This window comes from Rhinichthys klamathensis, unplaced genomic scaffold (genome assembly GCF_029890125.1).
Source record: "Rhinichthys klamathensis goyatoka isolate OS25496 unplaced genomic scaffold, OSU_Roscu_1.1 h1tg000386l_1, whole genome shotgun sequence".
In the NCBI taxonomy this organism is placed as follows: Eukaryota; Metazoa; Chordata; class Actinopteri; order Cypriniformes; family Leuciscidae; genus Rhinichthys; species Rhinichthys klamathensis.
In genome coordinates this window covers 1,026,574-1,042,500 of record NW_026606890.1, presented here as the reverse complement: position 1 = coordinate 1,042,500, position 15,927 = coordinate 1,026,574, and the positions used below count along the sequence as shown (strand labels likewise).

The 15,927-nt window shown below is 38.1% G+C and overlaps 1 protein-coding gene across 2 annotated transcripts in view; it reads right to left on the bottom strand.

The window, feature by feature from the left end:
- Nucleotides 1-15,927, bottom strand: part of scube3 (signal peptide, CUB domain, EGF-like 3) — a 168,496-nt gene that overhangs the window by 45,105 nt on the left and 107,464 nt on the right. Inside the window, exons 6-7 of one of the 2 annotated variants that reach the window (XM_056233995.1) lie at nucleotides 14,839-14,955; nucleotides 6,110-6,160 (exon numbers count right to left, since the gene is read on the bottom strand). In XM_056233995.1, the coding sequence (XP_056089970.1) occupies nucleotides 6,110-6,160; nucleotides 14,839-14,955 (168 nt within the window). The remainder of the gene's footprint in view (nucleotides 1-6,109; nucleotides 6,161-14,838; nucleotides 14,956-15,927) is intronic. The other variant, XM_056233996.1, reaches the window with a different exon arrangement.

The window sequence follows — 15,927 nt, the reverse complement described above, 5'->3', positions numbered from 1 at the left end:
AGGCGTTAAACGTCGGCGAATATCGCGTGCGAAATTCGTCCCGGTGTGAACAGGCCTTTATATGATAGTTTTCCAGCATCACTCCATCTCCTCACTTACTAGTCCTATCCCAACCTGGATAGTGTAAGTGTGAACTCGTGAAACAGCCAATGGAACTGGAGATTTGAATTTGCATGCCAAGCCACTCCCCCATACATACGGGCATATAAGATGGCGGCACGCATCCACTCATTCAGGCTTATGCTGAGGAGCAGAGACATTCAGAGGTGGGGTTCAGGGTTGTGGCAGGAGGAACGTAACGCCCCCGTTCCCTCTTTCAGGGAACCAGGGTTACATAAGTAACCGAGACGTTATGTTGAAGACTGATAAATGGGTCCCTATGGAAAGCGCCAGCGCCACTGAACCGTTACGAGTGTTGGAGACGCAGATGCTGGCAAGCCGTAGCGTGCCCTTTTGGCAACTGCTCTCATATAGTCGTAACCTACCCAGCATCCCATGTAAGCCCAAAGAATAACAGTCCTCCATGCCAACAGGATGGAAGGCACAAGGCTTACCACGGAGACGGTTGTATCAGCTGTTCCTTTTACATGTCGTTTCATGGGAAAACAGTTCTCAATTCCCTTTTTTCAGCCATGACCAGTGTTAATAATGCTGGGAAAGCATACCTAGTCCAATGGAGAGGGAAGCTACAGAGGTCATTTTTTTATTATTAAAGTGTTTAAATGTTTGCCGGTTCCTTCCTCCTTCCCATAACAACATACCTTCGCTACTTTAATCAGTTACTGTAATCAGTTTTACCATAAAATGACTCATTAATTTCTCCCAAGGTTTATTTCTCCATTCTGTCACCTGATGGGGTTTTGGTTCCTTGGCTTTTGGCTTGCTTAGTTGGGGACATTTAATTTAATATTCAACAATATTATTGATCTGCCTGCATTGACACCATTATATGCAGGGCCGGATTATCCATAGACGGGATTGGGCGAGTGCCCTAGGGCACCAGCCAATAGGGGGGCACCAAATGATTAAGAGAATGACTAAACCTTTAAAATAGTTTTCATGTTTTGTATATATTATTTTGCTGGAAAAGATTCAGATATAAAATGAACAGTTATTGATAACATATATACAGAGAGAATATAAAATATGCATATAAAGAATTGCGATTGGGTCAGGTCACAGTGTAGCCTATTTCTTCGAAATGAAGAAAAGTCACAGAGACATCGATCGGCATCACCAGCAGAAGCCACTAGCAGCGAAAAATGCCTCAACCGATACTCAAGCAGCAGCTAATGTTGTGAGCAAAGGCGGTAGCCTAACACAAAGTCTAGAAAAAGTTGTTCTGCTAAAGGTAAGGCTTATTTACCATTATTTCTGGGCAAATAGGCTACTGTATGTGACGCTGTTGTCGATTTGAAATTTGGAACGGTTTTCTCTTTTAGCTGGTTGCTTAGTTAGAGATGCTTACATGCATAACTTTTGTTTCAATCGGACTGAATTCATTCCGATCGATGAATCTGTTATGTTTACATGAACGCTAAACGTGATCGAGTTGATGATGTGCGCGTTTATACGCAAGCTTAAAATCGGAAGAGGTAACGTAGGCTATACTGTGCATACCCATCTCCTACATTGGTTCTTTATTTGTTTTAAACAGCAGGCTTAATATTTATCCATATCTGGTCATAATTTGGGGACAATGAGCACATGAACCGTTGTTGTACCGCGTTGCTTATATTTATCAGTAAATAAATGCCCCTCCCTTCTCGCGCCCAAAACCAGTCGTCTCTGGGTGATAATCCGAAAAATGACTGGTGGGACATTGTCCTGCTCCACTTCACAGACGCTGAGTGAAAGGAGAATTTTAAAATGACGGGACACTTGATTTTATGACACTTTATTCAACAGGAAGAACATTTCGAGCGTCATACGTCATTACGCTATTTCAACGTCATTGCACATACGCAGTCCTTTCAGTTTCGCTTTTTAATCCGAATAAAAAAAAAGGAAAAACCCACCCCTTTCAATCCGATCGAAATTTGATTCCGATCGAGCTCAATCGGATCAATAAAGGTTGAATAAAAGCTTTTCAGTTCGATTGAGCCGTCAATCCGATTACTAATGGATTTGGTTGCATTTAAATGTTTTGCTGCTGTGCGTCTCTGTGGTGCTGAATTTAGCTGATTCTTGGGCTTGCTTATTTGGTATATGGTTTTTTTTAGACATAAGGTTTTGCATGTAGTCCTCATACATGCCATTTATGATGGAAATAAAGATATTTAGGATGACATGTTCATGTTGCACTAGCATGTGAGTTGTATGGGGTGGGGGTGGGGGGCACTTAAAATGTGGTCACCCTAGGGCACTACACTGTGTTAATCCGGGCCTGATTATATGAGAACTCAACTGAGCTGGACGATGACATTACGGTTTTCTCCAGAGCGGCTATATATATAAATGAACTAACTTAATAACCTTTTTACAACAAAAATGAACTGAACTTACTTAAGCTGGACTGTGGCGCTATTTTCTTCTAAACAAACTTTGTTGCATTATTTTCCTGTTATCTCTGTAAAGCTGCTTTGAAACAATCTGTATTGTAAAAAGCGACTATTAAAACGGCTCATAATTGACCTATGGCTAAGCCACGCCCCCAAACGCTATGAGCCAATCACAGTGCGCATAGCTAACCCAATACACTCGGACATTCTCTGCTTCCACGTCCATTGAAATGCATTGCAGTTAGTCAGTTTTCATTCGTTTTTATACGTTTTTTAAAATGGTCAAACGGTGTGCATGGGGTACATGCAACTCCGACACTAGGTATCCCTAGAGGCAGGGCGACGGTATGTGTATTTTTTACCCTTTCCCAAGCCACATCTCAACCGAGATAAGTGTCTGCTCTGGATTAAGTTATGCGGTGGACCACAACACACGTAGTCAACAACGTATTTGAACGTTATCTTGAACATCTCTAACGTAACGTTAGGCTAACGTTAGCCTAACATTAGAAAACGTTGACGTTAGCTTCTAGCTGCGTTGTACATCATGTCACTTAGCTTCATTAATGTATCTTTAAATAACCGAGATAACAAATGTTAGCAATGTTGTGCTGAATGATTCATGTAAATACTGCAGTGCATGAACAATGCTGATCCTCTATCTTGTTGTCTGAGATGGTGATAGCAACGAGATGCGGTTTATCATGTTTACACTGTGACCTGTACATTTTTGCCTGGAGCTGAAGCTTTTCATCGACCTTCTCAACAATACATTTATTAATATAACCCTCCAATGAATAGTTAAGGCCCTTTTGGTGACTTCGAGATAATATATAATCTTTCTGTCTCCAAAAATCATCAATTGCCTCCTGTGAAATGTCTCCCACCGTGACAGCGCCTGTCACCGAATGTTGACTGTTTGTCCGAGTGAGTGGAGGGGGCGTGGCTTAGCCATAGGTCAATTACATGCATTTTAATGCTCTTTAATGTTCTAAAAAACTAAAAAAGTTCAAATATAAAAAAAACAATGATAATTTTTTGTATTTCATTTTATAACAAACAAAAAAACAAACCAATCAAACAACCAATATTTATTTATTTATTTATTTTCCAGACAAAGCTCTGCAGAACTTACCCCGCACTCAGAAGAGGATTAGAAAATACTGGGGAAGTTTTAGTGGAACATTATAGTGGCACATTTTTCATGGGCAAGCACCATTCACATTGTCTTAAGCAAAATATAAAGCTCTAGTCATTCCACCTAAACTGTAGCTTTAAAAAGGAGTCTTTCGCCAAAGATATCAGGCTCCTCTCAGAGGAGAGGGCTACACATAAACTACGTTAAGACCTTCTTTTCAGACTTCAACCATGCACTTCAAATATCAAGCATCTAACACCTTCCTCCTGCAACAGACAAAACAGCGGCTTTTGAGGATTTTGAGGCACCCGTGCTTGCCGAGACACATTCAAAACCCTTTTTACTCGTGTCAGAATACATAAATGAAAGACTTTGCTTTGGATGCATCGCAACACTCAGGAATCTTCTGAATGCAGCCATCATTTCCATAAACCCTCTCTATTCGGCACTCTTTGAGAGGAGTTCACTGTTAAGAGTCTTCATGTTAAGAGAAAGCACACTCATTAACTAGTATCCAGCAGGCAGGTTGCTATGTATAAAACCACCTCCAAGGAAAGTTCAGGGAGAAGGATTATCTGCCGAGGCAATATTCGAGATTGCACTCAGTTAATTGCAATTAGGTCATTTAAAGTTTTCCCCAGAGATCTGATCATCTCTTCTGTCCTCGCTTCTGCCATTCTGACTGACACTTTAACCAAAAAAAAAAAACAGCTGACAGTACATTTTCCAATGTATTTTGTAAAATAATGCATATAAACCCTAGACTCTAGTGGCATGTTAGTACCACTATGGTAATTGGAAGGTTCAACTAATGCCCTTTTACGAAGTCTTGATTTTGTTTTTGGACTCTACTTGAATTCGTTTTAATGCTAGAATGGTAAAAACAAAAAAACAAAAAACGCTCAGTAACGCTCTGTTTAGTTCCTGTCTCTATGAAGCCCCTCCTTTTGAAAAGCACACTGTGCTCTGATTGGTCGGCTGGACCGGTGTGTTGGGATTGGTCAAGCACTTCGAGTGTGTTTGGGAAATGTCCCGCCCCTTTCCATAACCGCCAGTTTCAACACACTACTAACTAACTCAACCAGGCCCCGCCCCTTTATTCTGCGTATAAATTATTTAAATTAGGAATATTGTGACGTGTTCGTTCCCAGAAGAAACTCAAGACTACAATGGAGGCGTTTCAGGGAGTTCAGAAACAGTGACACTGATATAAGAACTAATGCTGGAGGGACTTTGTGCTTTGGAAATTTGCTGAGTTTTTTTATGCTCAAACAGCAACATTACTGACAATGTAAAACAGCATAATGGCTCCTCTTTAAGAAAAAACCTCCTCTAACGTTCAGCTAGTGCTCAGGAATTGCAAGTGTTGGCACAATTAGTTTCTGTAAGGGTTGGAACAAGTCGGGAACATGCCGCCAGAGGTAGAGCTATTTGGTAAATATGACAGCTGTTGGCACAGGTCTCTCTCAGCCTCGACCAAACACAGCGGTCCACATTAAATCCACTCCGATGTTAAAAGGTTGTCGTGCAAACAAGCTCGTTTTTCAAAAATGCCATTGCTTTCCAAGGCGAGAAAATAGCATGAGATGACATAAAGAGAAACAAAGTGAGATGAGATTTTGGTACTGGGACAAAGGTTGTCCTTGGGCTTTGGTGTGTACTGTATTTGCCGTGCGCTTATTTCAGGCCGAATAAACAGGATCCCGGGACACCGAGAGCCAGCATGCAGATTTAGTGCCAGAACGAATCAGTCTCCTTTATAACCTCAGAGCCCTGTGCAATCAAAAGTGTGTAAACCCAAAACAAAACGCTTTCACAATCTGAAGTCATGCATGATGCACTTTGAAAAATGAAGTACAGTGATGTGTTATAGCAAGTCCGATTGAATTCCATTACAAGAATGTATCATATATATATATGTATAATATACAAAGCTCTGCAGAAAAAAGGTCCATTCACATCAAGGATGATAACTATAATAACGATAAAGATATATTTTTAAAAATCATTTGACATTTAGAAGAATAGCAGAGTCCACACCACAACGATAACGACAGAGAGGAACGATATCGTTGGAATCGATTTCAGAATGATTTGAAGATTTGATTTCAGTCTTTGGGAAAACGTGAGCTGAATCTGACCCGTTTTCCCCTTCATAGTAAAGAGTCATAGGAGACTGCAGCGACTTCATTGTTAAACCCTCATTAGACATGCTTTCTGATTAAAGAATGGGCAGTTCCTAATGAGGAGGTTGCAAGCAAGATTGGTGTCAGGTTTTCATTCGGGCAATTCAAGAGAATAACCATTTTAATATGGGTAAAGTTCGTTTTGTTGATCTCCTGATTGCCAGAATGGACCCACAACCCAAGAAATTGGTGCAATAAAGGTTAGTAAGAGTTCCAGCATAACCACACCCACTGTGGAAAGAAGTAGCCAATAGGAATCAAGCTAGAGAAATTGACATATTTACCATTGGGTAACAGCTGTGGCTGCAGTGGCTGCTGTTGGACACTCCTTTCCTCTGCATACACACACACACATTACAAAAACACTGCTTAGTCTTCCAAGATTTACTTATTTTAAACTTTATAAGACACCCAGGCCAGTCAAATTTTTGTTTTTAGTAACCCTGGTGCTCAAACTGACCTTTTTATGAGGCTGCAAGAGCAATTTACGCCGCAAAAATTATGTTCTTCCTCTAGAATTTTTGTCCTGTTTTCCAGTACAAATCTCTAAATATTCCAAAATCAAGATACATTTACTTGAAAATGAACTGACTCGACACTTATTAAAACATGTCAGGAAAATGAACTCGTTTTCCCTCTGAAATAAATGTATCTTTCTTACTCCACTGGCATATTTTTCTTGTTTTAAACAAAGTCACTTCAATTTGATAATTTTTCACCCAAAAAAAAAAGACTATCTTAAGGAATTTAGCTTTTCAAGTAAATGTATCGTAATTTAAGAATGTTAAGATATTTGTACTGCAAAACAAGTCAAAAATACTGAGGAAGAGAGTCATTTTTTGCAGAGTAGTTCATAAACTCCCTGTCGAAAGACCAGCTTAAACCAATCTAAGGTTTGCAGGTACTGATTGTAGTTGGTTTAAGCTGGTTTAGAGCCCCAAACCTCACTTAAACCATCAAACGAGGCCAGCCTGATCAGTGGAAACCTGCTGGTTTAAGATGGTGGTGTTTTCAGCACTCGAATCATTTTCGTACACTTTCGTACAGAGAACAACAAGGCCGAGTGTTAGTCTTCTCATGCAACACTCTCACGTACAAGAGTGAATCAACACGGAGCAGACAGCAGTACACTGCTGTTTCTCAGTATTTGTGTCTTGTTTTCCAGTACAAATATCGAAACAAGATTCAGTTACTTGAGGAGCAAAATAATATTAAGACTTGTAAAGAATGTTTAGATAGTTGTACTGGAAAACAAGCCAAAAATACTGAGAAAGAACAGCACTTTTGCAGTGTAGACGCAGACCAGTTAGTGTGAGTCTGACTACAACCAGACACTTCAGGGTAAACATCCAAAATGAGCAGCAAGGCTTGATTTGATGTCATGCAGAGACAAATTGTGGCAATGATTCCCGCTGCAGTTCATCTAAGACATTCGATCACTTACCTGTGCTGTGACTTCTCTGTTTACATCTACACATAACCAAACTACCAAGTAAACAAAGTCTGTCCGGCCAAAAGACAAAACACTAACAAAAATATCTTCCAAGAATGTTTTGCTAATCTTCCCATTAATAATGAAGATGTTATCTCTAAAAATACGCTGAACGTTAAAAACGTTAAAATGTTTTTTTACAAACGGTTCTACGAATGTTAAAGGAACATTCCATTTTAGAATTTTGCAAACATTGTAGGAATGTTACTTTTAAATGTTCTCGGAATGTTCCGAAACAGGGTAGTAACATTTAAAAAAACGGTAACACTTTAAAATAAGGTTCATTAGTTAACTACATTAGTTAACATGAACTAACAATGAACTGCACGTATACAGCATTTATTAATCATTTACTAATACTTTATTAAAATCTTGATAACATTAGTTAATGCACTGTGAACTAAGTGGTTCATGTTAGTTAATACATTAACTAATGTTAACTAATGAACCTTATTGTAAAGTGTTACCAAAAAAAAAAACATTAAATGAACGTCCAACTGAAACGTTTCAGATAACTTTAAATGAACATTTTATTAACGTTAACGTTACATTAACGTATCGTTTGTTCATAACTTTGAGAGAACCTTGCCAGAACATTAGCCAAAGTTCTGAGAACGTTCCATGTTAGATGAGGAACTTGCTTATGAAACAAACATTTTAAACAATATGATGCCTGGGGATTGTGTGTACCAGCCAGATGTGAGCATCTGTTTCGGATTAGCATCACTCTCAGGCTAAGAATCTCCACAACCCTTTTGTTTGCTAAGTGTCTTCTGAGGAAATGTTCGTGCAAATCTACTGGCTTATGCTTGCCGTTTGATTGTAGGATCACATGAAGATGCCTGGACCCATGTGGAAAAACACTTAGCGGTTAGCCGTTAGCTGTTAAATATATAGGATATATTAAGAGTGAATTCCACTGGAAAGTGAGCATCACTTACTACAGTACTTGCTGCGAAGAAAACGCCGTGTACAGCCTACAAGAAGACATACGACTGTTAAGATTGCTGTGGCAGATTCACTATGGCTGGTTGTGTTTTTAAAGGGATAGTTCACCCCCAAAAATTAAATCCTGTCATCATTTACTCGTTCCAAAGCTTTCATCCAACGAAAGACCACTTTGACATTCATTGTATTGAGAAAAAAACAGAAACATTCTTAAAAATATCTTCTTTTGTGTTCCACAGAAGAAAGAAATTCATAAAGGTTTGGAACAAAATGAGGGTGAGACATTATTTACATTTTCGGGTAAACAACACATTTAAGGTGCACTACCATTTAAAAGTGTTGGTCAGTTAAAAAAAAAAAAGAATTAATAGAAAATAAAACAATTTACAAGAACAAGCATAGCCTTCCTCTTTCTGCTTTTGCTTCTGATAGCCTTTAGAGGGAAAAGCTGCCCATAACTGCTGGTCTTCGGTCAGTTTTTTTCGCCATAATAGTTTATAGGCAAAACAGATTCAGAAAGCGATCCAGTGCTTATCTGTGTTTACGCTCTTGAGAGCATCAAATGTTTCTATTTACAATCTGTTTTTGCAGCGTTGAGCAATGTAGCCAATCACAGACATGTCCGTTGATCTTATGAACGCAGTGGCCAATCAGAGGTGTTTAAGTTAGAATCCACTAACCACTGAAAACACTGTGAGTTCTGCATGCTCGCAAATCCTCTCATTATAGCAAACGAAATGTAGACACAATGGGTCTCATTCATGAAACATTCGTAAATATACGAGTAAATATGCGAGTGATTTGCGCGTAAAGAGACCTTCCCGAAAACTCATCTCCTGATTCACAAATACTTCGTAAACGTCAGATGTGATAGTGAAATGTGTGTGTGTGTTAATGAATTCCAATCAGTCGTAAATGGGACGCGCGTGCACGCTCATTCTCAATTACCATAAATCCCGCCCATTAAATCCGACTGACAACTATATATGGCCATCATATTATGACACCAAACGAAGGATTTCAACATGTCTTCTCAAAAACGAATGAAAAAGAAAAATTTCTCAGATGCAGAAATCAAAGTTGTATTATCAGAAGTTCATTCAAAACACCACATTTTATTTTCAAGCGTAGCCTACATAGTGGAGTATCAGGTCCTAAATAAAGGAAGCTTGGCAGCATATTACAGATGCAGTTAATGGAGTTTCATTTGTTAATCAAACAGTCTCAGAAGTAAAAAAAAAAACCCGTATGTAATTACTATATATAATATTTTTTCAAAATGCTGTGTAAATATGTACCCAATTAAGGTGAATTAAAATGCAGCCGTAGTTATTAATGAGCAAAACGTTCGGGCGTTAAACTCACTATTTACGCGTGGCTGGGAGCAGGTGTAGATTTCTTTCGTACCAACTAACATTTGGAAAATACGAACATTTTAATGAATCCGAAGATTTACGCCAGAACCACTTTACACACGATTTACACAAAAATACGTTCTGCTCGTGTTTCATGAATGAGACCCATAGTAAATAAATGATCCCTTGTGCAATACAGACAACTTTAATGATTATAACAGAACTTTGTGAGATCGTGATGCCAATGCCAAATCATGCATGCAGTAGCCTATGCTTGCTTTTCTGTTCAAATGAACAGTGGTTTGTGTATGTACATGTTTTAATAACCAATCATTTTTGGGGAGTATTTATGCTGGGATTATGGCTAGGCGACATGTAACTTGAAACAATTTCATGGAAATTTCATAAACGTACTGAAAAACCAACGCATTCTCATCCCAAGGCGTCATAAATTGACGCTTTTGACATTTCGTCTAAATCCAACGCACATGGCACCCTTTAGCGTCAATATAGTTATGGGTAGGTTTAGGTCTGGGGTAGGGTTAGGCCTTCTGGCGTCTCATATTGACGCTAAAGGGTGCCATGTGCGTTGGATTTAGACGAAATGTCAAAAGCGTCACTTTATGACGCCTTGGGATGAGAACGGGCTGGAAAAACTGATGGTTCTTACATCCCAGATAAGACAGATAAGACAAATCACAATGAATTGCCATTCGGGATCATATGATCATAAACAGGAAAATTACTCTAAAAATATACAGATGCTGTAACTACAAAGTGCATCTTTATCCATTGATGAACGTTCAAAAGTAGTCATTCTGACTAAATAAAATGTATTTCATTATATTACGGTCAGTGTTTTACCAGCGCCCAAATGTATCACCAGTTTGGAGAGACGCTAACGGGACGGTGTGCGACTGCAACTGCCAATGAGACGAATGGGAACGCATTCAGGTATTATCTGTTAATAAACGTGGATGTGTGCTATTGGGTTTGTTTTATTGCGCGCTTTTGAATCAAACCCCTTTGCTAAACCTGCCCAGGCAAAACTTCAGCGACAGATTGTGAAGGATGGAAGCCGTATAAAGTGCAAAAGTAATCAGAGCGGCTGAAATCCATCACTTCTGAAGAAAAGCAGTCAATGAGGATGAAGAGAGAAGGGTTTAGAGAATAGATGAAGCAGTTCAAGCAACACAAAAAGCCACCCAGTGAGATCAGAGTGATTGATTTTACTCTACCAATGTGCCATTTCAAGATTAAAGTCCCAGAACTATTGCGCAGAGGCCCGAATCAAAGGATGTTAGGTTCAAAATGACAAGAGATCACTTAAAGCTATTCTGAGCAAAATTGTTAACACCTGTTCATAAGGATCCATATCGTATTAATGAGGTCTGACTAACAAAAATATATGCGATCTGACGCACTGATGCAAACGCTGAGCTATTTCTGCAAGGGTTTCTGGGCAAATCCATCCAGAGATGCTGAAGTGTTGGTCAGGCTCCAGTCACTGACCAAATCACTGCAATGGCATCTGCAAATGTCTTTAACACATGCTACGTCTGGTCCGCTCTACCATTTTATTCGTAATATGTAGTAAACAACGTGAGGTGGGGATGGATGGCAAGACTTGAAAAGAATGAAAAATGAAAGCTTGTGCTGAATGTTTCTTCGACTGGGACACTTTTGGCCGTGTGGACGTTTAGAAAAGAAATACCCTTAAAATACACTCTGAATAGTTTAAGTCATTTGTCAATTTGCAATTGCCAACAGTGGAAGAATTCTTTTTGATCATTATTCTGAACCAAGAAATTTTATTCCCACCACATCGTTTAAAAAAATAAAATGGCTAACTCCTTTTGTTGCTTTGGATAATTTTATGCCAATTTTATGCATTTTATTCCAGCATAAATGCACAGAAATACTTTCACACTTTCTTCAAAGTTAGGCATAATAAAAAAATACAACTTGACAATCATCTTTCCACACACACACACACACACACACACACACACCAAGGATGCATTAAACTGATCAAAAGTGAGAGTAAAAGTACAAAATATTTATATTTCAAATAAATGCTGTTCTTTTTCACTTTCTATTCATCAAAGAAAATAATGTATCACACTTTCCACTAAAGTATTATGTAGCACAACTGTTTTCAACATTGATAATAATCATAAATGTTTCTCGAGCATCAAATCATCATATTAGAGTGATTTCTGAAGGATCATGTGACTCTGAAGACTGGAGTAATGATGCTGAAAATTCAGCTTTGATCAGAGGAATACATTACATTTTACAATATATTCACATAGAAAACCGCTATTTTAAATGGTAATAATATTACACAATATTACTGATTTTACTGTATTTTTGATCAAATAATTGCAGCCTTGGTGATCAGAAGAGACTTCTTTCAAACGCATTACAAATCTTACCATAGTAGTGTATATAAAAATATACTATTTGGTAACACACATTTTACTATTGTGTTTGAAAAGTAGCAAACAAGTGCATAATAAAAAGTTTCCACAAAAGTTTAAATGTGACTTTCATATCACAAAAAGTGTGAGTCTGTTTTATAAAAACCAGTCCCCCGGGACATAAGAGTGTCTGTCGTTGAGGAAACATCCATCTCTCCTCTCTCTTCTCACCTTCTCTTATCATGCCAACGGTTTCCATCTCCTCAGGGGATTGTGGGTAGGCCACATCCATTACTCCGTGACTGCAGCCCATCGCTCAACAGGGGCTCATTAATAAGTTCAGCTTGTTTTATTGTGGCTTTCTGGCCTATTAGAGCCCGTGAGAGAGCGAGCCCTGGATTCCTGCGACCCTGACAGATTCACCGCACGCCTCTGGCCTCTGTGGCCTGAGCTTTACTCTTTCAGTTTTGTCTTCGGGGGCCGTCAGACACGCCAGACGTCTCATTTGCGGAGCTGCTGGCGGGTTTTGGGGGGAACAGAGGGGTAATAATAGGGCGTCGGAGTGAGACCTTGACATAAGAGCTGGATCCAGTCGAGGAGAGAGAGTGCAAAAGAACGGATCAGAAGCCAGACTAACCACCGTTCGGTCGGGAAACAAGGGCCCTGATATTTAGGCTGCTGAAATGCTGCTTTTAAAGGTCTGTCTTTAAGAGCGTGTGTATGTTTGTTTCTATTTGGATGTGGCCGCTGAGAGGAGCGGTTGCTAACTTAAGGATTCATAATGCCATCCTGAAGTCTGCGGATCCGCTCAGTTTATGACTTTTCCAGCTGTTACGGCCAACGCTCCCGAGATCCATTTTCAGCTTCAGCTTACACAAACAGATCAAAAGTGTCTTTTACATATGAGCATCAGTTTCTGTCGCTGAGTAGCGGTAATAATGGCGATCCAATTCAATGCGACTAAACAACATAAAAAAGTATTAAATATTCACCTTTTTTCCCCCAAAAAATAAAGAAATATTTTTTGGTGATTCTCAAAAACAAAGATATTAAGATATTAAGAGAAATAGAAAAAAAAATATTAATTTGCAAAATTATTATTATTTATTTATATTATTTTTAAATTAAGCTAATGATCAATTAGAAAAAAATCATATGGGGTAATGTAAGTCTCATTTTGACATTTATTCATATTCTGATGACAAAATATAATAATAGTAATAATAATAGTAGAAGTAGTACTAGACCTATACTACTACAAATAATTAGAAATAATGCAAATTATTATTAGAAATTATGCTGAAAAAGTAGCACAGAAATAACAGATCTAAAAACACAAAAAAACGAATTTATATACAATACAATTTATTACGACTGCAAATTGTCAAATCAAACCTTGTCTCCTATATCTAGTACACAACTTCTAGTATATGTATTTATGTATTTATTTAATTACTGTTCATGTTCTGAGTAGTTTTACAAAAAATAATTAAATTAATATAATAAAAGTATATATATAAATGGGGTAATTTTCCCTAAAAAAATGTTAACAGTAGTTTTTCAAATAATAAAAAAATAAATAAACAAAACAAAAATCTACTCTCTTAATAAAAAATACACATCTATGAATCATCAAAAATGATTTTTTGGCACAGAGATTGATATTTCGTATGGCATCGGTGTAAACAGCCATAAGTCCGCTGTGGATCGCTAGTCCTTCAGGAATCACGGCTCAGTAACACAGAGGTCTGCTGTGATTGGTTGCAGTAATACAAAGCAAAGCTGTGATTGGCTAAAGAGGTGCAAAGAACAGCTGTGATTGACTCAGACACACAAACGCACACACTTTTTATTCAGGTCATAAGCTGCTGGGTGTAATAAAAAAAAATAAAAAAAAATGTAATGCTAATTATGCAGAGACAACTATAAGAAAACCAGCTTAGACAATCTTTATTTTTGCAAATTCGTTTAGTGGCGCTAATGGCTCATAAATTACACACAGCATTGTGACCAAACAGTGCTCTTTAAGAACGTGAAAAGTCGAAGGGAAATGTGTTCAAGCAAGCAAGGTTAAATAGAAAAAAAGACGAATAGAGCAGGAAGGCACATAACTCTTCACATTCAGTGATCTTGATTTCCTAAGTTTGATAAATTGTCAAATACATCAAGTTTATACCTCATGCGTAAGTGTCTTTCTGCGCTCAACTTTCTGTTTATAGCTCTCACGATGCCTGTAAATCCTCATCCGTGACTAGACTAATGGAAACACTAACATATGTATGTAAATGAAGCGTAACTAAAGGACAATGTGCTCACTGTCAAACACTTGAGGTGCACAGAACACCCCATTTCTCACTGTACGTACTGAACGTTGAGTGAAACTCTGAGATTTGGTTCCACTGCATAAAATCAAGCCAAACTCTGGACTTAACAGAACATTAAGTTTAGAGTTTCCATTAGAAGTCTCTTAAAGCCAATGCCTTTGCTTTAACAGTGTCTGCAGCTCACTAAGGATATTTTAAAGTCAATGTGAAATCAAAATCAACCCAATTTACTAAACAATTCAGTGGTGCACATTATTCCCAAAGATCTTCATAATCTTTCAACAAATGTAATTATGTCTAAGACTATTTTCATTTTGGCTGATGTCATCAATCACCCTTATTTTCCCATCACCTGTCAACAACTTTTTCCCAGTCCAAACAATTGACTGTGGATAAAACTGGTAAAAACAAGCAGATTTCTTTACTCTAGTTAAAGTAGAGTCGTGTGTTGCAGTGCGAGTGTTCACTAACCTACACAGGTCTTCCCATCAGAGTGAAGCGCAAACTTCATGTGGCAGGAACATCTGGGCCCGTGGTCCGTCTCCTCACAGATGTGCTGACAGCCACCGTTACCATAGTTACACGTCACTAGTCAAGAACATCAACATTAAGAGATTAGAGATCACTTACTTCTAATCACTAACATCTATAAACCCATCCATCCATCTCTCTCTCTCTATCTATCTATCTATCTATCTATCTATCTATCTATCTATCTATCTATCTATCTATCTATCTATCTATCTATCTATCTATCTATCTATCTATCTATCTATCTATCTATCTATCTATGACATTTGCAGTAAAGAATGGGAATCATTTTTCATCTGCTGCTCTTGTAATTTATGAGGTACCTCAGGGCTCTATTTTAGGGCCGTTACTTTTTTCCTTTACATGATTCCGCTGGGCTCTATATTTGATAAATATGCCATTTCATATCATAGTTATGCTTATGATACGCAGTTGTATCTTCCTTTTAAAGCAGGAAGTAATGAGGCTGAAAATTCTCTGCTTGGATTGACTGTTTATACTGTATTTTATTTAATTTTTATTCTAAACTGATTTAATTATTCTTATTTCTTTTGATTATTTTAATTTCTTCTATGTAAAGCACGTTGAATTACCATTGTGTATGAAATGTGCTATATAAATAAACTTGCCTTGCCTTGCCTTGAGGAGGTGTAACGTTCGATTAAAGGCACAATATGTAAGATTTTTTCGCCACAAGAGGGCAATAATAACAAAGGCGTAGGTTGATGACGCAGTGATGAGCTGAATATTGGGACTTGCTGTCCAGCTGATGGATCTAATAATGTTTATGGATGAGTGCAAACATTCATGTTTTTTAACATTGCAGTGGTATGAAGTAGGCCGCGATTGCTAAAAAAACAGATATCACACGCGAGTCCCGCGGATATAAAGCAATAAGGACATTTAATTCTACCGAACTACCCGCAAGTGCTGGATTACTCACACAGGTCAGTTTATTAGACGAATTCAACTTGTGATGGAACGCAGCGCTGCTTCACTTGGTCTAACGTTACACTATCACACTAAACG